The 25,513-nt window shown below is 52.0% G+C and overlaps 1 protein-coding gene across 1 annotated transcript in view; it reads left to right on the forward strand.

Moving 5' to 3' along the window:
• Positions 1–1,329: 1,329 nt before the first annotated feature.
• LOC133359546 (E3 ubiquitin/ISG15 ligase TRIM25-like) overlaps positions 1,330–25,513 on the forward strand; it is a 41,936-nt gene continuing 17,752 nt past the window's right edge. Inside the window, exons 1-5 of the mRNA XM_061577984.1 lie at positions 1,330–1,973; positions 2,569–2,664; positions 5,519–5,752; positions 7,288–7,310; positions 7,700–7,803. Coding sequence (XP_061433968.1) covers positions 1,401–1,973; positions 2,569–2,664; positions 5,519–5,752; positions 7,288–7,310; positions 7,700–7,803 — 1,030 coding nt within the window. The 5' untranslated portion in view covers positions 1,330–1,400. The remainder of the gene's footprint in view (positions 1,974–2,568; positions 2,665–5,518; positions 5,753–7,287; positions 7,311–7,699; positions 7,804–25,513) is intronic.

Below are 25,513 nucleotides of genomic sequence, written 5' to 3' on the forward strand. Positions count from 1 at the left end.
GGCCAGGTCGCTTCTGAAAAAGAGCTACTTAGCTCGAGTTGGGCCTTGACTGGTAGAATAAAATTAAATATTTTTGATAGAATCGGCCAAACTCAGCGAGTCCAGGATGTAAAATATTCACATTAACAATAGGTGATGCATATATATTGTTTAGGTTATGAAGATTTACGCATAATAGGAAAATGTACAGTGAAAGTCATATAGCTAATAAGCTTAAAAGAACCACGATGTTTGTTTAGCCAGAGGCTGTTCGCTATTGTAATGCGTGAGGCCACCCACCCAGGGACCCACTCACTCAACCGCACGCCGTCCCAGCCACCCTCCCTCCCTACATCACTGCCTGATCGTCCACCCTTCACGCCATCCTCTTGCCCATCTGTCTCCCCTATCACCAAATAACCCACTCACTCACTCACTCAACCTCCAACACCCACCCACTCGCACCTTCGATTAGCATGAATGGCTATGTACGCTGCGAAATAAGTTCAACATACATACTCAACCACTCACCAACACACCCACTCACCCAACCACTCACCCAATTGCTTACCCACACACTAAACCAATTACCCACCTGCACACTCACCCCACACACCTTCGATTAGCGCAGTTGACTACGTATGGTGAAAAAGAAGTTCAAGATACAACCACCATCCATTCAGAATAAAACGGTGTCATAGGAATAAAAAACCTAAAAAATTATTGACAGATGAACAAAGGGTGCATGAAGACAATAGTTAAAAAATTAGTTGATAAAGGGTTAAAACCATTACAGACTGTGAAGCTTAGACAAACAGGCCTTGCAAGAAAAAAATGGATAAAGACAAAGATAGAAAAAAAGTTCACCTTTACATCAGAATGTTTGCACAAGGTGCGGTTCCACTGTGGCAATTCACACAGCCTGACCCTTGCCCATCAATCAGCCTGTGGGACAAACCATTATCGCTGTGTCCTGGGTTGCTGCTGCTGGGTTTTGTTTGTACAAATATTATATAACTTGAGACCAGTCAAAGCTATGTATGTTTGTTGGACTTCTTCCACACCGTACGTAGCCAACCGTGCTAATCGAAAGTGCAGGGGAAGGACAACAAACTAAACACAAAAATAAGTTTTAGCTAACACAGTGCGTGACTGTAACCCCATGTCTACACAAGTGAGCTCAGCCGCCGTGTGGAACATTCCAGGGCGTGTCTCGAGGTATTTATAACTTAATTGCAGGTAAAGTCAGTTCATTTCCTTGTTCGTCTCCGCGGTGTGAGCTGCTCACACAGGGTCTCCTGAACAGAACACACCTCGTCAATGGTAATCAACATCTCACGATATTATAAACATAAAGTATTTTTGTTGAAATATATTCTCTCAGCCACAGTGAGGAACTATTGTGGGTGCATCAACGGGTCATGGCGAGCACAGCTCCATCTGAGAACGTGGACCGTGAGTTGACCTGTTCCATCTGCCTGGACACGTTTGACTGCCCTTCCACGCTGAGCTGCGGCCACTCGTTCTGCCTCCATTGCTTGGAGGACGCCTGGAAGGAGACAGACTCCTACTGCTGCCCGCAGTGCCGCAAGACCTTCCCTCGACGACCCCAGCTGACCAGGAACGTGACGATCGCCAACTTCATAGAACAGCTGCGAGTGACTGAGACCATGGTTGCTGCTGCTGCTGGTGGTATTGTTTTCTGTGACAACTGCCCAAAAGGCAAGACGTCTGCAGTGAAGACCTGCCTCAAGTGTGAGATGTCCTTCTGCAGGAAGCACCTCGCGCCTCACCTGGAGAGAGCGAAGTTGAAGGACCACGTCCTGGTTTCACCAGATGTGAACCCTGAAGAACGCAAGTGCAAGAGGCACAAACAGGAGCTCATATTCTACTGCAAGCAAGACGTGAGCCTCGTGTGCACAGTCTGCGCTTTCACTGGAAAACATCGAGGGCATGATGTTGACACGCTGGAGAACGAGCATAAGACACGGAAGGTGAGGCCCGCATGCCAACAGCGAGAACCAATGAGGTGCAGAAAAAAAACATGCATTGAGATTATTTGGCAGCTCGACATTTCCCCATGATAAACCACTTTGATGAGTTATCATTTGTGGCCAGGTCGCTTCTAAAAAAGAATAATTGATACGTCAGTGGGCTTTGCCTGGTAGGATGGGGATGGCTAAGTTGTATGTGTTTGTTATTGGGTGATTGTTTACCTTTCTAGTACTTTGCACTACTATCTGGTTTTTGTATCGTGTGTTTTTAAACGTTCTTACCCACCCCTACTGGACATTTGTGAAAAAAAGAGCTTTATAGCTCATCGGATTCCTCCAGTATAACTACATATACTGATTATAATACTTCTACAAGAGCTGATAAAAAAAACTGCCCCCTGGGTATAATAGAAACATCTCATACAACAAACATCACCGTGGGTTGATTCTCTGTCCACAGGTCTCTTGCGTATTAGACGTTTTCAGTCAGTCTAGGATGACTTCCTCACCAGACTTCTGGTGGGCAATTCAGAACTGTCACCGTGGAGGGCTCCGGATGGAGTGGAGTCTCCTCTGATGACTTCGTTTCTTGTAGGGTAGAGTCGGTGAGGAGATGCGAGCAGTGGAGAAGGACAGGAAAAAGGCGGAGGCGTCCGTGGGACAGATGAAGGCCACTCACAAGGACGTGCAGGTACTGCGCGTGGCCTCTGTGGCCCTGTGACCTCCACCCCGAGTGGAGTCTGTGACTCTCCCCTTGAGGATAACTCCATAGATTCAGGTTAACTCTGTTAGGCTTGAGTCAGTGTGTAATGACTGTGCAGGACATTGCATTATTATAGTTATGGGTGATTGAAACGTAATTTTTTTAATGCAACGTTTTACACAAAAAAGTGTATCTCTCGTGAGACTTCAAAGCACGTCGCAAGATAACTCGAATGGCTTGCAATGGATCAGCTAAAATAAAGCAGTATGGCGCAACAATTGTATTGAGTTATTAACGAGACATTAAACGCGTGAAGATGGCGATAAAATATGACAGGAAATCGGCTGTTGAATGCTAGAATAAACATAAGAGATGCGGCTATAAAGAAAGTGCAAGGAATGCCAGAAAACACTTTTGCTTTCATGACACGCACCTACCTCTAAAGCAGCACAACGTAGAGCCAATTATTATTTAAAACGTTTTAAATTGAATATGCACGAATCATGATGTATTAGTGATTGTCTCTTTTGATGTAGTACATTTTAATGATTCAGATAATTACGTAATTGACTCTACTTTTGATATGTCTTCAACGATATTGCTGTGAGCCTGTTTGCGTTGTCGCATGCATGAGTTTGTTCATTCATTCGTTTCTCAATCCACTTGTCCTGGTGAGGGACGTGGCAGCAGAATGTTGAGTAGGGCGGTCCAGACCTCCCTTTCCCTGGTGACAGACTCTAGCACTTTCTGGGGAATTCCCAGGTGTTCCCAGGCCTGACCTCTGTGATTGCCAACAAGGGTTTTGCCACCAAGTACTAAGTCATGTTTTGCAGAGGGGTCAAATACTTATTTCCCTCATTGAAATGCAAATCAATTTATAACATTTTTGACATGCGTTTTTCTGGATTTTGTTGTTGTTATTCTGTCTTTCACTGTTCAAATAAACCTACCATTAAAATTATAGACTGATCATTTATTTGTCAGTGGGCAAACGTACAAAATCAGCAGGGGATCAAATACTTTTTTCCCTCACTGTATGCACAGACAACAGTCAGAGTTGTCCTTTCCGAGACCAGACGTCTCATTGAGGCGACCCTCTCATCCACTGGGACAAACTCCAACTGAACAGCACCCAGCCGGGATTATGAATATCCTCACACTCGCCCGGGGCTTTTCACCAGGGGTTTCTCCAGAATAGGAGAGACCACCCCGGATCGAGAAGTTAACATCCATTGCCAATGCTGTGTGTGGAGGTGAGACCGACTATATTTAGTGGGTACCTTTCCACCTCCTCCACCAGTGCCAACTCCTCCTCCCCCCCCCCAGTGAAGTGACATTCCACGTCCCAATAGCTAGTACCCATTTACAAGGTTCAGTCTGTCTGAGACCATCCCACTCCCTGCAATACTGGCATCGCACCCACCCCTCACCCTTCGTCCTGCAGATGGTGGGCTCAGAGGACGCGCCACGTAGCCATTTCGGGCAGGGCTCAACCGGGTTATGTGGTCAGCTGGCCACCAGGCGCTTCTCGGCGAACACCACCCCAAGGCCTGGCTCCATGGGGTTGTCCTGGTATACCATGTCTGGGTCAGGCTCTCTGATTTTAGTATTTATTTATACCATTCATAAAGGGATGTTTTTTATGACCATTATTTGTCTGGAACCTCTGCCCAGATCTGTTGACCAAGGCAGATCCTAACAGGAGTACAAGACTCCAAGCGACATAGCTCTGAGGGTTATTGGAACACACAAACCCCACCACCACGAAAATTTCGATTTAAAGCTTTCGTGACTGCAGGGATTCATATTCTTGGTTCTTTCGGTAAAGTCACGCAGAAGGGAAATAATAAAATTATAAAAATAAAACGTAATAAAATAAAATTCTCACGACCTTTTGGCCACAACACAAGCAGTCGTCCTCAGGTGAAGAACAGAGCTGTTGGAAAGACAGCGTCAAAATGACGCTGTCTTTCCGACAGCGTCCTAATGATGCTGTCTTTACGACCTAATGACGCTGTCTTTCCGACAGCTCTGTTTCTTCACCTGAGGACGGTTGCTTGCGTCGTGGCCGAAACGTCGTGAGAATTGTATTTTATTACGTTTTATTTTTATTATTTTATTATTTCCCTTCTACGTGACTTTACCGAAAGAACCAAGAACACCACGAAAATGTTAGGAGTATCCAAAGTATCCAATGTCATGCAAATGCTGCTGTAAAAGCGGGCATCAAGTCAGCTAGTGATAATATTTCACACAACATCTCCATGTTGTGGAGAATATTAGTAATACAACCAGAAAAGCAGATCATTGGTCAAATATCTGATCTCGGAGTGATTTGAAACAGTGGAGGGAGGGGAAAGAGCCCAGCATTTGTTTAGAAGAATGGACATTCCAATAACGTGAGGTAGTTTTAATAACAGATAACGTTAGTAAGTTATTCGTCGTTATTTTTCTCCATATTTGTGGATACAATATCTCAGTTGTATTGAAAGTTCTTTTTTTGCATGTTTTTGGTGGGAATAATTGTTTTAGGAATGCATCTTAGGTCATATAATGGCACCGTATGGAAAATTATGTTTCGATTTACAATTTCATGTTTCACTTTATGATGTGTTAATTTCCGCAGAGGAATACAATTTAGCTTTTTTATCTTACTAACCAAATTATAGATGTGAACGTCCTAGATTTCTCAACAGTTATTGACCTGTTCACTGAGATGTGAGTTCAAAGACATAATGTGGAGGCAGGGCAAAACTAGGTTTGGAGTAGACAGAAAATAATGTGACTTTGGTATTTATAGCATTGAATATCAAATGATGGCATCCATCGCACACCCTTGCAGGATTGCATGGTCAGGACTAAGGCTGGTATCTCAGGCGATTTCACCCGCATGAGGGAGATGCTGGATGAGGACGAGAAGGCAACTTTGGATCGTGTGGACGTGAAGGGGCTCAAGTTGCTGTCTCAGATTGAGGAGAACATCGCTCATTACGAGCACAAGATCAGCAAGCTCCAGGCAGCAGCCACGCGCCTGCGAACTCTGCAGGAGGAGAGGGACTCGCTCGCGTTCCTGCAGGTAGAGTGAGAAGGCATCACCCCACCTGGCCACCATTGACCACTGTTGCCTCTGCAGCAGCGATGTTTACGCACAAAACCAGGTACTCCTTTGAGGCTGAGTCGACCTTGGGGAGGCCCAGGACCCATTCAGATAATCACTGGTGTTGGTCGTGAGCAGGAATTGAACTCGTGTCGCCGGGTTGGTAACGCAGTGCGCTTACCATTGCACTACCACCCCCCCCACACTAACTTCTACATGCATGCACATATGAGCACGGGCGCACACATGCACAAACACTCACTGCCAGCACGAGGCTGATTACATCTCGCGAAGGATCGCTCGACTGAAAAAACATTGTTCCGTGATTGAGTTCGCGTTTTACGTAAAAAAACTGCCCATACATTTAGAAAGGCGGCACATTCGAGGTATCACAAAGAACATAATAACGCAACTTGCATTGTCAATACAATCTATGGGCCATAGATTGTATTGAAACAAGTCCACCAACGTGAATTTGTATGTTCTAGTAAAAATATAACTTACCACTGAATTTCCAAATAATAACTAAACGATTAACTTTTTGACTTTAAACTTTCGTGACTGCAGGAATTTATATTCTTTGGTTCTGTCGGTAAATTCACGTAGATAGAAAAAAAAAATAAAGTTTTATGGTTTTTTTACCATTTTTTTTCTTTTAATTTTTCTTTTTTTTCTTTTCATTAACTTATTTTTATTATAATATTTATATCTACGAAACTACTAACACAAATCCCTCGAGTTAATAATCGGTTGGTAAGTTATACAGACGTTGGCACTACAACATCTAACGACATGGTTCTGTAATATACAGATTTAAGCTACTTACCTCTAGATTTAGTTAATCCATGTATCCAAATGTCGAACAACCAAGAGTAATGCTGAAAAGAGAAGAGCTTTTAACATCACGAAAGCCACAGGCATTTGTTTTTTGATCAGTCTCGGAAAGTTTAAACCAATCCGAAGATTGTCTGCTTCAACAAGTGTTCACCCTTAATACGTTTTTATTTGGGTTAGATCGCTTAAATATAAAGGTGTCATCAAACCCGCCACCACGCGATACAAACAATTAGATTTGTCACGTAAATATAAAATGCCAATAAGTTACTAGTTCAGCACACCGGTGTGTTGGAGTATCAAAGGTGGGCTTCTCTGAGGTTTTTGGGCCCGAAAATTGTTACAAAATTTCGAAACTACTGACAAAGGTAACACAATGCTCTGGGTGGAAGTCACTCTCGCAATGAAAACTGATTTCCAATGTTGGTTGACAATCACTGCCACTCGATGTCGAGTGCCACTTACGCCTATTGCCCGTGGCAAGGGTTTTAGAGGTCACACCTTGCTGATGAGAACCATCGAGTCCAAACGAGTTCACGGGTTTGTCTTGTTTACAACCAACAACACTGGGATAAGCGAATGGTTGAGTGCAGCCTCATCACATCTACCAATCACCATGTGGTTAATGTGGCTGGAGGTGAACTGACTCGCGCCCCCTGTCCTGTGTCTGACTCCTGCAGGTTCACCTTAAGGAGACAAACTGGTATGGACTCATTAACTTGCACAGATTAACACACGGGGTGACGCCTTATGTGGGACATGGGCTGCATGACGATGATGATGATGAGTGTAATAATGCTGTGTGGTATGATGCTGTGTAATGTACTGGCTGCGATGTTGCTGCGTGATGATGATGCTGCGTGTAATGGTGCTATGTGTGATGATGCTGTGTACAACGATGTGTGATGCTGTGATGATGATGTGTGTGTGATGATGCTTTGTAAGGCACTGGCTGTGTGTGATGATGCTGCACGTGGTGATGCGATGTGTGATGATTGTGAGCGATCAAGCTGCGTGTGATGATGATGCTGTGAGTGGTGATGCTGTGTAAGGCACGGGCTGTGTGAGTCACTGCTGGTTCTGGTCTCACAGGAGAGACGCTCAGAAGGGATCTCCACCCTCATCTCCCAGCAAAAAAGACATCGCCGCGATCAGCATCCTGCAGGGAGCTGTGGTCAATCTGCTGGCATTCATGTGTGAGTTCCACGGACTATTACCACCTGTGCGTGTGTGCTATTGTGTGTGTAATTGTGCTTGTACAAGTATGTTGTGGAGCGGTAGTGTAGTGGTTAGCGCACTGCGCTCTGAACCTGATGTCCCGGGTGTGATTCCTGCTCAAGGCCAACACCACAGATGGATCATCTGAACCGGTCCTGGGCCTCTCCTAGGTCGACGCAGCCTCAAAGGAGTACCTGGTACGGTGTGTAAACATCACCTTTGGGGAGACAAAGGCGGCCTGACGTGGTGCTGGCCACTCACCCCCTCGTGTGTCGTGCGGGCCTTAATAGGTGCTTACTAACAGCACTTTTCCCAAAAGTCTGTTGAGGATATACAGAGGTATCTTTGTAAAAGTGTATAGGTCTAAATTGAACTTATTTCACACCAATCGTGCTAATCGGAGGTGTATGGGTGTATGGGTAATAAAGGTCGTGGAGGCAACTTCTGGAATAAGTGTTCTTTATTAACTTTCTTCCACAGCTCTCATCGTACTGGCTCCTCTGCTCGATGGCTCCTTCACGCTGTTGGCAGACAGCGTGAGAGGGAGGGATAGAGAGTGAGAGAGATGACTATCGCTGCCACGTGGCAGGCTCTGGACCCCACGCTCCAGCGTGGCTCCCCCCTTCGTTCATTCCAGCTCTGACCACGTGTTGCTCGTCTCCACCCCTTTTAATCCCGGGGTCACGTGGTGCGTCTCAGCCAATCCTGGGTAACCTCCCTGGAATCTTCAAGATCCCATCCTATGGTCCCAGGACCACGCCCCTAACTCGTCCACCCATTGGTTGTGGCTGAAGCCAGCAGAGCCAATCATCTTCTTCCAGGTGTAACCTTCGCATTACGTCAGGGCCACGCCCCTACTCCTCTCCCCATTGGTTATGGGCTGGGACCGGTAGAGTCAATCATTATCAATCAGGTGTGACCACTTAATCACCCAGGTGTACCCTCACATTACATCACCCCCCCCCCCCCCCGTGTAAAAAGCCAGCCGTCTCGGCTGGGAAAAGGGCGATGGGCCGATTCCTGTGATTAATGTTTAGGGCGTCAATGACGCGTAACAAGGTAAGGTGAGTAGGGCGCTAAACAATGCGCAGTTGAATTCAAACATTTTAGGGCACGAAACGATGTGCAATGGAAGAACAACATAACATTAAGGCGCCCCTGTAGCGTGGTAAACAGACAGGGCGACAGACAGCAATGGCTACGGTGTTAGCGAAACGGGAGGGACTTTGATCGCGTATGCGACGCTGGTCCCTTTCCCCCCATGGAGCGTGGTTGCCTCGCCAACTGTTCAGTAGGAGGGAGCAGCGGAGAAGGAGTGGTTTCGGCGTCCTCCGTAGATGGAACAGGCCTCGCTAGAGGTTGGTCGTCAGGGGCCTCGACGTTCTTCAGGGACTGTGTGTCTGCGGGGGTAGAACACGACCCCGCTGCGGATCAATTGGCGAGGCAAGAGGCACATCCGGCACATCAGACCCCGGCAGGTCAACAAGTGGGGATGAAGGGCCAATGCGTGGATCAAAATAATGTTTGAGACGCGACGAGTGAACATACCAATGGAGCCATGCTACATCGCCCACCGACCAAGGCATGTCACGTCGCGTTCGACGCGCGTACCTCTCGTTCCGTGCTTGTGTACGGGCCGTTGCACTCCTGGCGGCCTCCCATGCCTCCGTAACCGGTCGAAGTGAGTCCCGCATGTGGTCGGGCAAGGAAGGTGATGGTTCCTTTCCCGCCGCACCAAGTTGCACATCAATCGGGGGCACGTTTTGCTGCCCATACATAAGAAAAAATGCGAATACCCTGTGGACGTGTGCGGGACCATGCGGTACGCCGATAGGACGCCAGGTATGTGCAAGTCCCAGTCGGTCTGCATTTCGCTCACCGTGTGACAAAGCATGGCTGAAAGGGTGCGGTTAAATCGTTCCACCATGCCATCCGTCTGCGGGTGGTAAGGGGAAGTGCGGATTTTCTTCGTACCCAAAGCAGCGCACACGTCGCGGAGCAATTTAGAGGAGAAGTTACGTTCTTGATCTGTGAGCAACTTCTCAGGCACTCCCTTATCCATCACATATCCATTCAAGAAAGCCTCGGTGATGGATGAGGCCGATTGGTCGGGTAGAGGCCAGGCCATAGGCCAACGAGAAAAATATTCGACCCCGACCAAGAGGTACTTATTGCCCCTAGCCGATAGAGGGAACGGGCCGAAGATATCTAGAGCAACCAGCTCATTAATACGAGATACCTCGATCGATCGCAATGGCGGAACGTAATTTTGACGTGGCGGTTTCCGCCTCGCACAATCTTGGCATGACCGGATAAAGCTGGTGATATCCGCCATCATGCCCGGCCAAAAGAAATCTTGCTGCATCGCGAGCAATGTCTTCTGCACGCCGAGATGCATCAGCTTTTCGGCGTGCAGCGCACGGATCAGATCATGGCGAAGGGATGACGGCACAACCAGGCGTGAATGGTCCGATAACCCATCCGTACACATCAGCAACCCTGCCTGGTCAGTAAACAACTGCCATGTCCCCCCCGACAAGTGAGATCTCGGTTTTCTGACCAGATCTCGCAGTGGAACCAAAGAGGCATCAGCCCTCTGTTCACGCAGCCACACCGAGTGTGGCAAATGCAGCGTGTCGTCGGCCCCAACGAGTGTATACCAGACGTCATCCTTCGACATCGCACCCATAACTGGACAGGGCGGGGTAAGCAGCACTGCACAGCGGTGCGTACCCATCAGACAGGCACAGGGAGGGGTTAAGGGCAATCTGGAAAGAGCGTCTGCATTGCCGTGGCGAGTACCCTTACGGTATGTGATATCGAAAGAAAATTCCTGCAACAATTCCAACCATCGAGCCAATTGACTGGACGGTTGTTCCAATTTTAATGAGTATTGCAAGGCAGCATGGTCAGTGTGCACAATGAATTTTCTCCCATACAGGTACGGCCGGTACTGGCGAACAAAATGGACAATCGCCAGCAATTCCCGGCGAGTCACGCAATAGCGCGTTTCGGCAGGAGACAAAACCCTGCTGCCGTATGCCACCACTCGCTCAACCCCGTCTTTCCGTTGCGACAAAACGGCCCTGATGCCGATGTCGCTAGCATCCGTGTCCAGGTCGAACGGCTGGGAAAAATCTGGGTAGTCGAGTGTCAGAGCGGTGGTGAAGCGATCCCGGAGAGACTGGGAAGCACTATCTTCCTCCGGGCCCCATTGAAATATTTGATTCTTTCCCATCAGGACATGCAGAGGCTTTGCCAGCGTCGCGAAATTCTTAACAAATCGGCGATAGTAGGATGCGAAGCCTATGAACCGCCGCACGTCGCCCACTGAAGTGGGCATCGGCCACTCACGAACACATGACGTTTTGTGAGGGTCAGTGGACACACCGTTATGGCTGACGATGTGTCCGAGGTAACGGACAGAATGTTGCAATAGATGGCATTTTTTTGGTTTAATTTTAAGGTCAGCCGATTGCATCCTCTGAAAAACAACTTCCAGCCGTTGAAGGTGTTCTTCGAAGGTGCGACTAAATACAATAATATTGTCCAAATATATGAGGCACGTTTCCCACTGTAGCCCTGCTAGTACCAGTTCCATCAGACGTTGGAACGTCGCCGGTGCAGCATTCAAGCCCATGGGTAGGCGGTTAAATTCGAACAAGCCTTGTGGTGTGCAGAACGCCATTTTCGGTCTGGACGCATCATCGAGGGGGAGCTGCCAAAAACCCAACGAGAGGTCGAGAGTAGAAAAAAAATTTGCCCCCGACAAGGCGTCCAACGAATCGTCCATCCTTGGCAGGGGGTATGCATCTGCCACGGATATTTTATTTAATCGGCGAAAGTCAACACAACCTCATCCCGCCATCCTTCTTTTTAACCAACACTACCGGTGCGCCCCAAGGACTGTTGGTCGGCGAAATGATATCGGCCGCCAACATGTCGTCCACCGCGCCATGCACGTGTTCTCTTTCTGCAGGGCTCATGTGGTGCGGGTGCATACAAATCGGTCCTGCCGCACCGGTGTCGATATGGTGTGACAAGAGCGAGGTATGGCCCAAATCAAAATCATCTTTACTGAAGACGTCGGCGTATTTTGACAATAGTGAATGCAAGGCGTTCTGCTGCGTGGATGACAAAGACGTAATCTCACGGCACAATTCGGCGATCCATTGTTCGTCCAAATAAGTGGGCCATGACACGCCAGCGGCCATTACTCTCGGTTGGTCGCCATCAAATCTAGTGAAATCGGTAGTGGCATGGGCCAATACCGCACCAGCCGGAACGACTACTCGGTCCGGGCCCCCATTTAACACTTGTAAGAACGGGGCTTGCCCAGGCCGAACGATAGTTTGAGCCGCAACAAGGGAGAAGGCTTTAGCCATGGAGTTCGACGGGGACAGTAACACACCCGCCGCTCCATCCATGGCCTCCAACTGCTTCCGGTAACGCAGCGGGATGAGCATCTGTGTACCCGAGGGTATCTCTACAGTGACATCAACAATCGCGTTAACGGTGTTCCCTGGGGGCGACCGGCCCAACAGGGACGGCAAGAAGGACATCCTACCACCCCCAGGCATTTCTAAACAACCCTGATCAACAAGGATTTTAACGGGCATCCGACGAAGAAAATCGGTGACCAACAAGCATGGAACAGCCAACGAACGCGAAATCAGAACCGGGCGTGACACGGTGATATTCCCTATAGCAATGCGTACATTCACTTGACCCAGGATACCCATGCTACCCCCATTAAAAGTTATGCATGCATTTTTAGCCGGTCGGATCCGCGACGTAGGGATGGATAGAAGATGAAAAATCACATCGGAAATTATGGTTGCAGACGCACTGGTATGAACCAAAATACGCACATCAACCCCTTAAATAGTACCCGGAACCCTGAAAGACCCCGATGCGGCTGCCACCACTCTCCGAGCCATTTTTTTCCTCTGAGTAACCATGTGCGGCACCGACCCAGCTGCCCACAATTACCATCAGAAGTACAAACAGGGGTGCGAGTGGATGCGTGAGGTGTTTGGACCTGCCGGGTGCCCGATGTGTGCCGACTTGCCCGAGGATGCTGTGGATCCGCATCTGGTGGAGGAGATGGAGGTAGGCCCGATGGGAGCTGAGGAGGTCGGAGTCGGCGCCGACAATCGCGGGCGAAATGGCCCCGTCGGCCACACTTGAAACATGTGGCGGCCGCCCGGCGTTTGGTCGCCTTGGGCCCCGCCCGTGGATGTCCGGCCCCGTTGTGCTGCACGTCCCGCCGGCTTGCGGGACCCAGCGAGGAGTGGCAGCAATCAAATCGTCGTCGCTGGAGTCGTCAGGGATGTGGACGACACGACGCGGAGCCCATCCCAACGGTTAACGGTCTTTCTTGGGGTCTCCCGTCTATGCCGCCATTTGGTCCCAGCGTCTCAGGTTGAATTTGGCGTCTAAACAGCGCACAGCCCAACAAGACGTCAGCGGCTCGTGGCCGCACACCGGCAGCGAGATGTTCAACTCCTGGGATAGTTCAATCATCCTTGCAAGGATGAGAGGATCCAGGAGATCGGCGGAGGACTCGGGGTAGGCAGCCATAGCGAGTGCTAACAGCGCACCACAGTACGCCAAAGGTGATTCTTCCGGTCCTCGACGTCGCTGCATACATTTTCTATGAGCAGCCGATGGTGGCTCGTAAAATTCCACCATTTCAGCGAAGGTGTCCTGTAGTGTCTTCTTTCTACTCGCCGGGATGGAGCGGAAGACGGCCAAGGACACGGCGTCCAACAGCATAGGTAGAGCCACCAGCGCTTCCGACTCAGTCCACCGCACCGATCGGAAGGCGGACTCGAATCTCCACGTGAATGCGCTCCAGTCACCTCATGCGACGAATTCTTTAATTTGAGGAAGGCAATGGCTGTGGCTACTGTCGGAGGCCTTGGGTGTGCCCGTTCCCACCACCGGCGCAGTACGCGGCTCCGCCAAGATGGCGGTCGCCGGCAGCGAGGCAGCGGCCCCGCCCAAGATGGCGGCATCCTCCTCCACAGCAGGTGCAATGGCGGACGCAGCCCCCCGCTGGAGATCAAGGTCGTCCGCACTCGGATGCGTCGCACGAGGCCGACTCAGGGCGGCGGACGACGCGACCACCGTCACGAGATTGAGCATCACCACCCGGAGAGACTCTATCTGGTCCGCCACTTGTCGCCACCCTTCATCCGCAGCTGGAGACGCCTCCGCGCCAGCCTGTCGTTTTTGCGTGGCGTCGGGGAGAGCGGCAGAAGGCAGCAGCGGTCCTGTTGCGCCCAGCAGCTTGTCCTCGTCCACATCGTCATCTTCATCCGATGGCGGGTCCAGTGGGTTCCTTTTCTTGAGGTGCTTGGACATCTCGGATGATGGTCCAAACGGTCTCAAGATGTACTTCTGACACCAATGTAATAAAGGTTGTGGAGGCAACTTCTGGAATCAGTGTTCTTTATTAACTTTCTTCCACAGCTCTCGTCGTACTGGCTCCTCTGCTCTATGGCTCCTTCACGCTGTTGGCAGACAGAGTGAGAGGGAGGGATAGAGAGTGAGAGAGATGACTATCGCTGCCACGTGGCAGGCTCTGGACCCCACGCTCCAGCGTGGCTCCCCCCTTCGTTCGTTCCACCTCTGACCACGTGTTGCCCGTCTCCATCCCTTTTAATCCCGGGGTCACGTGGTGCCTCTCAGCCAATCCTGGGAAACCTCCCTGGAATCTTCAAGATCCCATCCTACGGTCCCAGGACTACGCCCCTAACTCGTCCCCCCATTGGCTGTGGCTGAAGCCAGCAGAGCCAATCATCTTTTTCCAGGTGTAACCTTCACAATATGTCAAGGCCACGCCCCTACTCCTCTCCCCATTGGTTATGGACTGGGACCGGTAGAGTCAATCATTATCAATCAGGTGTGACCACTTAATCACCTAGGTGTACGCTCACATTACATATGGATGAGCGAGAGTGAGTACGGATATCCAGTGAAGATGGGAAGAGTATGGATCCTTGCAGTTGTAGGAGTGTTAAAGAGAGGGCCCGTTATGTATGGCAGTCTATGGGAAACAAACACAGTGGGCGGGGCTACGTGTGTGCACGGGGAGATGCCCTCTGTGACGTCCGAGCCAGACACCCTGGGGGGGGCTGGTTCGGCGTTATGATCCCCCGGGGCCCCACCCCTCAAGGAGGGGTTGGGTATAAAAGGGGACGTTATAGGGGCTCGAGTCAGTTATGTTAAAAGCTAACCAAGAAGACTGAAGACGTCTTAGATAGAGCCCTGGACTCCCCTCGTTCGATGTCCTTGTCAGGGCCGAACAGGACTGAGCCAGCGGCGTGGTCCCGAGAGCCAGAGCCGGTGCTCTTCTAAGAGCTGGTCTGGGACTCCGGGTACCGGGCCCGACTTACCAGTGTCGGGCCAAGTAGCCTCCCCTAGCCCAATAGTGGAGGACTGTGAGGCAGGCTAGGACTAGCTAGGAAGGGTATCCTTAGCTAGTCGGGTGAGGGGGCCGCTACCCCCTCCAGTGCTGTATGTCACAAACCGAGTTGTGTTAAATAAATATACGTGTGCCTCCACCTCGGCGTCAAGTGTCTTCACCGGTACTTCAACTGGTGTCAGAAGTAATTCGAACATGGACACGCAGAAGACAGCACGGGCCAAAGTACCGCAAGAGGAAGATACTGCCGAGATCGTCGAGCCCGAGGCGGCTACACAAGCCATGGTGCAGCCGGGGCCTGATGTCTCCTTACCGGGGCATCTGAGTGAAGAAGGACCACAGCCAGACGCGTTGCGGCTGGCTCACGGGAAGCTGGCGGAGCTGCTATATGCCGCTGCCGCCACGCTGGAGACCATCACGCGGCTGGGGGCCGGTGATTCAACACGGGGCGAGGCGGGCCAACGACCAGGGCGCCTTCCCGCCATTTCGGAGCAGCCCGAGTTTGAAACTCCCGCCATCGACGCTGCAGCTGTTCGGGGCGTGGCCAGCCTACACATGCACTCCGGCATCGCCGTCGCTGAAGCTGCGACGTCATCACCACCGCGACAGGCGATCCCATCGGCCGCTCGCACCGACGCACAGCCGAGTGGAGGTGACATCTGCCCGCGGGAATCTACAACGACCGCTGTGCTCCATCAGAGGCTGCCCCCGCTGAAGGAGTTCGTCGGCGCGGAGGGGGACTGGGCCGGCTTTCGCAGACGCTTCCTCGCCCATCAGGAGATGGCGAAATGGTCCGACGAGGAGGCTCTCTGCACGCTGCCGGCGCTCCTCGACGGCGACGCGCTCGCCGCCCTCACGTCGGCGCCAAGAGAGAGGCGGGCTACGTTACCGATGGCGCTGCAGCTGCTGGGAGGGGTCTACGGACCATCGGCTGAATGCAGACAGCAATTCTACGACCGCAAGCGGGGTGAGAAGGAGTCGCCCCTGGCGTACCGAACGAGCCTCCTGGCGATGGCCAAGTCGGCCTTCCCCCGTATGGATGACGACGGCATCGACGCTATGGTGACGGAGAAAATACTCCTCCTGGCTGACGACCTTGACATCGCTGTGGTCGCGCAGGAGGATGCAGAGATGACGTCGCTCCAGGCGGCAAGGCTCCTCCACGCCAACCTCCTGTCGCTCCGACGAAAAGCCAGCAGGGCATCGGCGGGGCGTGCGGTGGCTGCAGCCACCCTTCCGACGGAGGAACTCTACGCCGTCGACCACCGACGGCAACAGGCGACGGGAGCACGGCCGGGCCAGGACAGGTCGGGCCGTTCCGGCCACCCGTCACCTCCGACGCCGCTCCCGCGGTGTTTTAACTGCGGCGTCCGGGGCCACGTCGCCTCGGGGTGCCGCTCTCCTCGTCAGCGCGGGACGACACCTCAACGGGACGACGGGCCTCATCTCAAGCTCCACCATCATAAACCGGCGAGTCGCGGCACCCCACACGTTTGGCCCACACACACACCCGTCACGCACGCAAACACCGCAACGAGAGGGGGGCCGGTATCGCGCACCATCGCACCATCACGCACCACCCCGGGTACTCATATCGAACCCGCCCAGTGGTCCGTGCTGGTCGATCGTGTGGTAGCCGCGTCGTCGGGGTCGTCGGCCGTTGTGGGGTACATCGACGGGGTTGAAGTGCGCATCCTGGTCGATACGGGAGCATCGGCGACTATTATTTCGGAATTGATTTACAATATTCTCCCTGTCCGGAGTCGTCCTTTGATGCCTGTTAACATACCATTCTATGCGGCTAACGGGGGCTCACTTGGCATCATCGGACAAATTCGTGCCCAAATTTGTATTGGGGAAATTAAATTGTCCGGCCCGATTTTTGTTTCCTCCTCGCTGGCGGTTCCGTGCCTGCTGGGGATGGACTTCCTGGCCAAAATGCCGATTAGGATATTGATCGACCAGGGATGTATAGAGCTTCCGTCGGGCAGACGCATGGCGTTTCTGCCATCACCGGCTGCGACTCGGACGGCGTGCACGACGGTGCCGGCGTTCGTAGAGAGAACGGTGCGCGTCCCTCCGGGGGCGCAAATGTTGATACCTTTGAAACTTCGGCGGCCCTTCGCTAAGGGTATTGGGGCCCAAGGGGTTCTGTTGGGGCCGTCTAGGGCCGGGGTTAGTGGACCTCAATTACTTCCGGCCCAGACCATAGTAAGAGGGGACGGTGAACCCTTCATCGCGGTCCTCAATGTGGGCTCGCAGACGGTGGTGGTCCCACAGGGGACCGTGCTTGCTCACGCAACGCCGGTGCCTTGTGAGGAATCCGTCGTAAATCACGCCAGAACTGTCCCTGCGTCGCGACCACATTCGGACAACGATGAAGGGTGGCTCGAGGCGCTTTGTGCGGGATCGACGGACCTGTCAGATTCAGAGCGTCAACAACTTAAAACGCTACTGCGGGAATTTTCCGACGTTTTTAGCCGGAATAAATACGATTTGGGTTGTACTCACCTGCTGCGTCACCATATTGACACGGGTGACAGTGCGCCAATTCGACAAAATCCGTTTCGGTTGAGTCCCGCCGAAAAGGAACATGTCAAATCGGCTGTTGATGACATGTTAGCCGCCGACATCATTTCTCCTTCCACCAGCCCTTGGGGAGCGCCGATCGTCCTGGTTAAAAAGCAGGACGGTTCGTTGCGGTTTTGCGTTGACTTCCGGCGTCTTAACAAAATTTCGGTTGCCGACGCATACCCGCTCCCTCGGATGGATGAATCGCTGGACGCCTTGGCGGGAGCGCGATTCTTTTCCACACTAGATTTACTTTCGGGATTCTGGCAGCTTCCTCTGGACGATGATTCTAAGCCTAAAACTGCTTTCCGTACACCGCACGGCCTGTTCCAATTCAACCGGTTGCCGATGGGCTTACACTCAGCGCCGGCAACTTTCCAGCGTTTGATGGAATTGGTTTTGGCTGGATTGCAATGGGAGTCGTGCCTCATTTATTTGGATGACGTTATCGTCTTTAGTAAAACTTTTGACGAACATCTCCAGAGGTTGCGGGCGGTTTTCCTAAAGATGCGGGCTGCTAATTTGAAATTCAAGCCCCAAAAATGCCATTTGTTGCGCGATTCGGTGCGTTATTTGGGGCACATCGTGGGACGCTCAGGTATTGCTACCGATCCCGCCAAAACGCAGTGTGTCAGCTCCTGGCCGACTCCCACCTCGGTGGGAGAGGTCAGGAGTTTCATTGGGTTTGCGTCGTATTATCGACGGTTTGTTGCTGATTTTGCGACAATTGCAAAACCCCTGCACGCTTTAACATCTAAAGGGGTTCGGTTCCACTGGGGTCAAGAGGAGGAGGCTGCTTTCTGCTCCCTTCGGGACGCCCTGGTAAAAGCCCCTCCCTTGATCTACCCAGATTTTTCTAAACCCTTTTTGCTCGACACCGATGCGAGCAACACGGGTATTGGGGGTGTGCTTTCCCAGGTGGTTGATGGCGTGGAACGGGTGGTCGCGTACGGTAGTCGGGTGTTGTCTCCTGCGGAGCAAAGATATTGTGTCACCCGTAGGGAGCTGTTGGCAATTGTTTACTTCATCCAACAGTATCGCCCATATCTGTACGGTCGGCATTTCACCGTCCGCACAGATCATGCGGCACTACAGTATGCCCTGCGAGTTCAACAACCATCGGGACAGTTGTCTCGATGGTTGGAGGTTCTCCAGGACTTTGATTTTGCAACCACCTACCGTAAGGGCGTTCGCCATACCAACGCGGACGCTCTGTCGCGCATGCCAACCACCTCGGAATGTGCATGCCTCCTGGGGTCGGGACGTTGCAGGCCTTCAGGGGACGCATCGGTTCCGATCTTGGCAGCCACCGACGACGACGAACCCCTGCCTAATAATTCGATCGAACAACAGGGAAGAGATTCCCTGTTGGGGTTGCCCGTCACTGAATGGGGGCGCCTCCAAATGGAGGATACCTCCCTCCTCGGGTGGCGTCGTCGCGTCGGGGGTGCTGGGCGGGTGAAAGGTGATTCAGATGCATGGCAAATGGTGAAAGGTCTGCTCATGCATTGGGACGGCAAATCCCAGCGACATCGGCTGGTGGTCCCCTCTGAGTTGCGAGGCAAGGTGGTGTGGGCCGCGCATGAGCGCCTATTACACCTGGGGACCCAAAAGACCCTTGCACTGCTACAACTTGATTTTTTTTGGCCTGGTATGACGAGGGATGTTGGGGATCTATTGGGATCATGCCCTCAATGTGCGCAACGGAAACCGCCGGCGAGGGAGTCTAACCCGCCCTTGCAATCGATCAAGGTATCCAGAATAAATGAGCTTGTTGCGCTGGACATTTTGGGCCCATTTCCCGCCACTCCCAGGGGCAATAGGTATTTGTTGACAGGTGTCGAGTATTTTACGCGCTGGCCTATGGCCTGGCCCCTTGCCAACCAGTCGGCAGCAGCCATCGTGGAGGCCTTTGTTCAGGGATACGTCCTGGACAAAGGTGCTCCGGAGCGGCTGCTGACCGACCAGGGCAGAAATTTTTCCAGTAAATTACTTAAACAAGTCTGTGACCTCTTAGGCACGAAGAAAATTCGGACCTCCCCATATCACCCGCAGACTGACGGAATGGTCGAGCGCCTGCATCGCACCATTTCGTCAATGATGTCACAGCAGGTCTCAGATTCGCAGACTGATTGGGACCTGCATATTCAAGGGGTCTTGGCGGCATACCGGATGGCACCCCATGCAGCTACGGGATTTTCCCCCTTTTACCTCATGTACGGTCGCGAACCCGACCCGCCTGTTCGCGCCCAGCTGCAGATCCCCGACCCGCAAGGAAAAACTAAATTGGCTGACCACGTCAAATTTAATCTGGCCAAATTAACAGAGGCGCGGGATGCTGCTATGTTGAACTCGGAACTCCGGCAAAAGGCGAATGAGCGCCTCAGGCTGGGTCGGGCGCACGTGATACAGTGGAAGCCGGGGGACAAGGCATGGTTGCACTGTCCCCAAGTGCCCCTGGCTACCTCCCCTAAGCTAGTGCGGCCGTGGCGGGGCCCTGTGGAGGTGGTCGAAGTTTTGCGACCACAGTGCGTGCGCATTAAATGGGGGAAGCGGCGTTGGTTCGTGCACCCCTCTAGGTTAAAGCCCTTCGTTGCGGTACACAAACCCACTTCACACATGCGTGGCCAAACGTGTGGGGGGTCGACCGACTCACTGGGTCCGTCTCCGCCGTTCTCACCTAATGCCTTGCCGGCCGTGCCACCTCCAGGTGCATCAAGACTGACGGGCTCACGCCCGACCACCCCTTCTGGGGATACCAACGGTCACGCGGCATCGGAGGAGGTCTCACTCCGGGACGGACAATTACCACCTGACGGTCTGCCACCCGGGGTTACCCCGTGTGAGGGGCCCGCTGCAAGGACGCGCGCAAAAATGCGCAGACTGTTGTGAGACCGGAAAATGTGTATATAGGTTGTGTTCATTGTGTGTTGTGTGGGGGGTGTGTTCCCTGCCCATTGAAATGTACATACGTTGGGTTCACCTGGTGTTGTGTGTATGGTGGGTTCCCTGCAAATTGTATATAGCTTGTTTTTTTACGGAATTCGTATTTATTCAAGGGGGGGTGCGTCGGGTTGTTTTCTCTTCTTGCTGTTGCATTTTGTTGTGTTCTTGTTGCCGTTCTTGTTATTGTTGAAAATTAGTGAGGCACACGCGCGGTTACGGTATAAATTCATTTTTATTGTCATTTTGTATGTTGGCAGCCGGGACGGCTGCGAGCTATGCGGGGGGGGGTGATGTAGGAGTGTTAAAGAGAGGGCCCGTTATGTATGGCAGTCTATGGGAAACAAACACAGTGGGCGGGGCTACGTGTGTGCACGGGGAGATGCCCTCTGCGACGTCCGAGCCAGACACCCTGGGGGGGGGCTGGTTCGGCGTTATGATCCCCCGGGGCCCCACCCCTCAAGGAGGGGTTGGGTATAAAAGGGGACGTTATAGGGGCTCGAGTCAGTTATGTTAAAAGCTAACCAAGAAGACTGAAGACGTCTTAGATAGAGCCCTGGACTCCCCTCGTTCGATGTCCTTGTCAGGGCCGAACAGGACTGAGCCAGCGGCGTGGTCCCGAGAGCCAGAGCCGGTGCTCTTCTAAGAGCTGGTCTGGGACTCCGGGTACCGGGCCCGACTTACCAGTGTCGGGCCAAGTAGCCTCCCCTAGCCCAATAGTGGAGGACTGTGAGGCAGGCTAGGACTAGCTAGGAAGGGTATCCTTAGCTAGTCGGGTGAGGGGGCCGCTACCCCCTCCAGTGCTGTATGTCACAAACCGAGTTGTGTTAAATAAATATACGTGTGCCTCCACCTCGGCGTCAAGTGTCTTCACCGGTACTTCACAGTTATGAAAACTTCAAATCTAGAATGACACTCTTATACACTCTGTTTCCACTCTATACTCGATGCTTACACACGTCAGAACTCTGTCCTTTACGCAGACATCCCTCAGCTATCTACGCCCCGATACGGCTTCCCCTATGTCGTTGGCACACCCATCACCGCCCGGCAATGAGGTGATACCTCTACATCTCTAGCCTTTCATCGGCAGCGGCTAGGATGTCTTCCACGCAGGCTCTCGTTCTCCTCTCTCTCACTCCCCTCTGACGAACAACTCACTCTCCCCACGGCGACCCCACCCTCGTCCTGGGATCCCCCTTAAGTACCCCGCCGCCTCCATGACATGACGTCATCACATAACGTCATCCCACTCTACAGATGACATGACGTCATCCCACTACTCCTCTTCACATGTGTAGTGCCATAGGTGGGCCACACTTACCAGCAGTGGTGGACAGGGCCCATCTGCAGGTACCTCGGACCCCAGGGGAGGGGCCACTGTGTGCAGCCCAAGAGGGGAGGGGCTGCTGGGGGCTCTAGGATCCTAGACAGCTAAGCCCTCAGCGCCAGGCTCTAGGATCCCAGGCAACCCAAACAGCTAAGCCCCTTGGCGCCACCAACGGGGGGCTGTGTGTGCTCTGTGGGGTATCTGGGAGCACACACAACCCCACCCCTCGATGGGCACGAGGCATAAAAGGGCCGCTCCCTGGCCGATCGGGCCAGTCGCAGCTCAAGACCCAAGACCAGCCAGCTTAGGACCTTGGACCCCCTCGTCCCGCTTGTCCTTGTAAGGGCCGGGATGCTGTGCGGGCCAGTGGTGGGACTCTGGGACTCCCGGCTCTACGTCCTTGTCAGGGCGAGTTCCGAGGAAGCCAGAGTCCAGACCCGCACCTTGGCTGGGTCGGGTCAGGTAGCCTCCCCTAGGGTAATTGTAGCCGGAGGACCCCAGAGCATAGCTAGAGTAGGCTGTGTCCCTAGGCTGTGTTCCTAGGCTGTGTCCCTTGGCTGTGTACCTAGGCTGTGTATCTAGGCTGTGTACCTAGGCTGTAACAGAGTATCAGGACTGTTGGAGTGTTGTATTGTAATAAAGAAGTTACCTCTACAAGTGCCTCCGGAACCCATTACATTTGTAGTCAGGAGTGGCCATGGAGACAAGAAGTAAGCCACATACCTTCAGTCCTGACGGCGATGTCGATGTCGATGAACAAGCGGCGACGGGGCAGCCAACTCGGGCCGACAACGACGCCGCACCACTGGCTGAGCAGCCGTCCACTACACCGGCCGTCCCTCCTCCAGCGTCGGCAGCGGCAATGGAGGAAACTCTGCTTCATCTCACAGAGCTGCTCCACGCCACCGTCTCCATCCTGGACGACATGTGTCGCACACAGGCGATGGCGGGAGAAAGAGAGACGGCGCAGCGGCCGCCCCAGCCTGCCGGCTCCGCCACAAAGATGGCGGACGCCACCGCTGTTCCCGCCACAAATGTGGGGGATACTTCCGGGTGTGATGTCACTTCCGCCGGGGGAGCAATGACCGCTGGGAGCAATGTCACTTCCGGGCCCAGCGCGGTCCAACCAAACAACGCTGCGTCATCAACGCTGCGACCTTCAATATCGGACGACAGCTGTCTGCAACCTAGCAACGCCGCGTCATCAGTGCAGCGTCCCTCACCACCGGCTGACGGCACTGGGAACGCGGGGCCAGCTTCAGCCGGGTCGCCAGGCAACGAACGCGGGGCTCACGTCCAGCAACGCCTGCCGGAACTCAAGGCATATTCTGCAGCTGGGGGTGAGTGGGCAGCGTTCGAACGCCAGTTCGTCTCTCATATAGAGACGTCCAGCTGGTAGGGGGATGAAGCGCTCCACGGCCTCCCGGCCATGCTCGATGACGACGCCCTCACCGCACTCCATTCGGTGCCATGGGCGAAACGAGCCATGCTGACGGACACCCTTCATCAGCTGCGGCTGATTTACGGACCCCCGTCCGAAGCACATCACCGCTTCGATGCAAGGACGAAGAAGGCCTCCGAGTCGGCGCTGGGGTACCGCAGCGCGCTTTATGGCCATGGCGGGGGATGCCTAGCCTCGCATGGATGAAGACGCTCATGAGCTTGGCCCGGCAGCTTTGAGTTGCCATGCCGGCAGCCGACGACGATGACTTCACGTCGCTACGTGCTGCCAGGTGCTTCCAAGCACATCTCCATTGCGATGAGGACACGACCAAAATTTCGATTTAAAGCTTTCGTGACTGCAGGGATTCATCTTCTTGGTTCTTTCGGTAAAGTCACGTAGAAGGGAAGTAATAAAATAATAAAAATAAAACATAATAAAATAATTCTCACGACGTTTCGGCCACAACGCAAGCAGCCGTGCTCAGGTGAAGAATATGTCTGTCGATAAGACAGAGTCTAAATGACACATCTTAGGCTTGGACTGTCTATTTAAGCTGTGAGGGAGGAGGAAGAGAGCCTTGACAAAAGAATTTGCATTTGAAGAGGAATTTAGCATATTTATGGGAAATGCAGGAATGCGAATAGTGCTAATTGTGAAATGCGTGGGAGGTGAGCGGGGGGTTTTCAAAGTCATATTATGCCCATGCATTATGCAGGATTAGCAGCATCAAAGGGAGGGGGCAGGGGCGCGGGCAGGGGCAGGGGCAGCACCAACAAAGGGAAGGAATGTGAATAGTATGCAGCTGCAGCAACCAAACAACCACGTAAAAAACTAAAGTATAAACTACATAGTATCATCAGTATGCCAAATACACTCTGAATAAGCTGAGCTACCAACCTTAAGTAATACATTACAATTCTAGGTCGCAAAAAATATAATATGCTTCCAGCTAAACTTTTTAAACTGTTTCCTTACATCACACGGGTAATACATTACAATTCTACGTCGTAAAAATAATATAATATGCTTCCATCTAAACTTTATTCTCTTACATCACACGAGTCTACACCGTACTATATACTGCCATAGACAAACCCAACATTAAATTACATACTGTATTGCTATAAACCACCCTATACCTTATACATTGTTATATTACACTATGTATTATTCTACCCACCCTAATGTATATCACACAGCTATATATTCACAATACAATTACGATACTATATATTACTTTGTACATTGTATTAAGCATATAAATGTTATACTATTTGTTATTATACATTGTACCATTGACCGTCGTGTGAAAGATACTAAGAGGCAGCCAAGAAATATGACAATGGGAGAGTAGTGAGGCAAAGAATCCATTCCCTGCGGAGAATACAATGCCAGTGAGTGGAACGCGGTCTGAGAGTCACTGTAAACGTGAACACAATCAGTTAAGATCCGAAATGGTTTATTACATCCTTCCAATGATTGCTAAGCCAGAATCCATCTTCTCGGTTGAAATTGTCTCTGTGTTTGTATATGTGGATCGCCTCATGAACTAATCTCTCATGATAGCCAGATGGCTTGCAGAGAACCTCTGTCTTGGAGAAGTCAATGTCATGTGAGCCCACTGAATTGTAACAGTGATCTGCCACGGCTGAGGTGTTTGTCCTACCGTGTTTCAGGTCTGCTTTATGTTCACGGATGCAGTCCGAGACATGTCGTTTGGTTTCTCCAATGTAACTGCTACCACAGATGCAACTTAGTTTGTAGACGCCAGGGTACTGTATGTCTGGAACCACATCTTTCACAGACGGGACCAGATCACGGATTTTATGTACTGTGTTAAATCGGACCTGGATCTTGTGTTTAATCAGCATTTTGGAGATCTTTTTTGTGACCCCAGAAATGTAGGGTAAGGTGATGATCTTGAAAGGCTCCTCAACAGGATCCTTCTTGATGGTTGGAGTGATGGCC

Source organism: Lethenteron reissneri, chromosome 65, assembly GCF_015708825.2.
Source record: "Lethenteron reissneri isolate LAM-NWPU_2019-01 chromosome 65, ASM1570882v1, whole genome shotgun sequence".
Taxonomy (NCBI): domain Eukaryota; kingdom Metazoa; phylum Chordata; class Hyperoartia; order Petromyzontiformes; family Petromyzontidae; genus Lethenteron; species Lethenteron reissneri.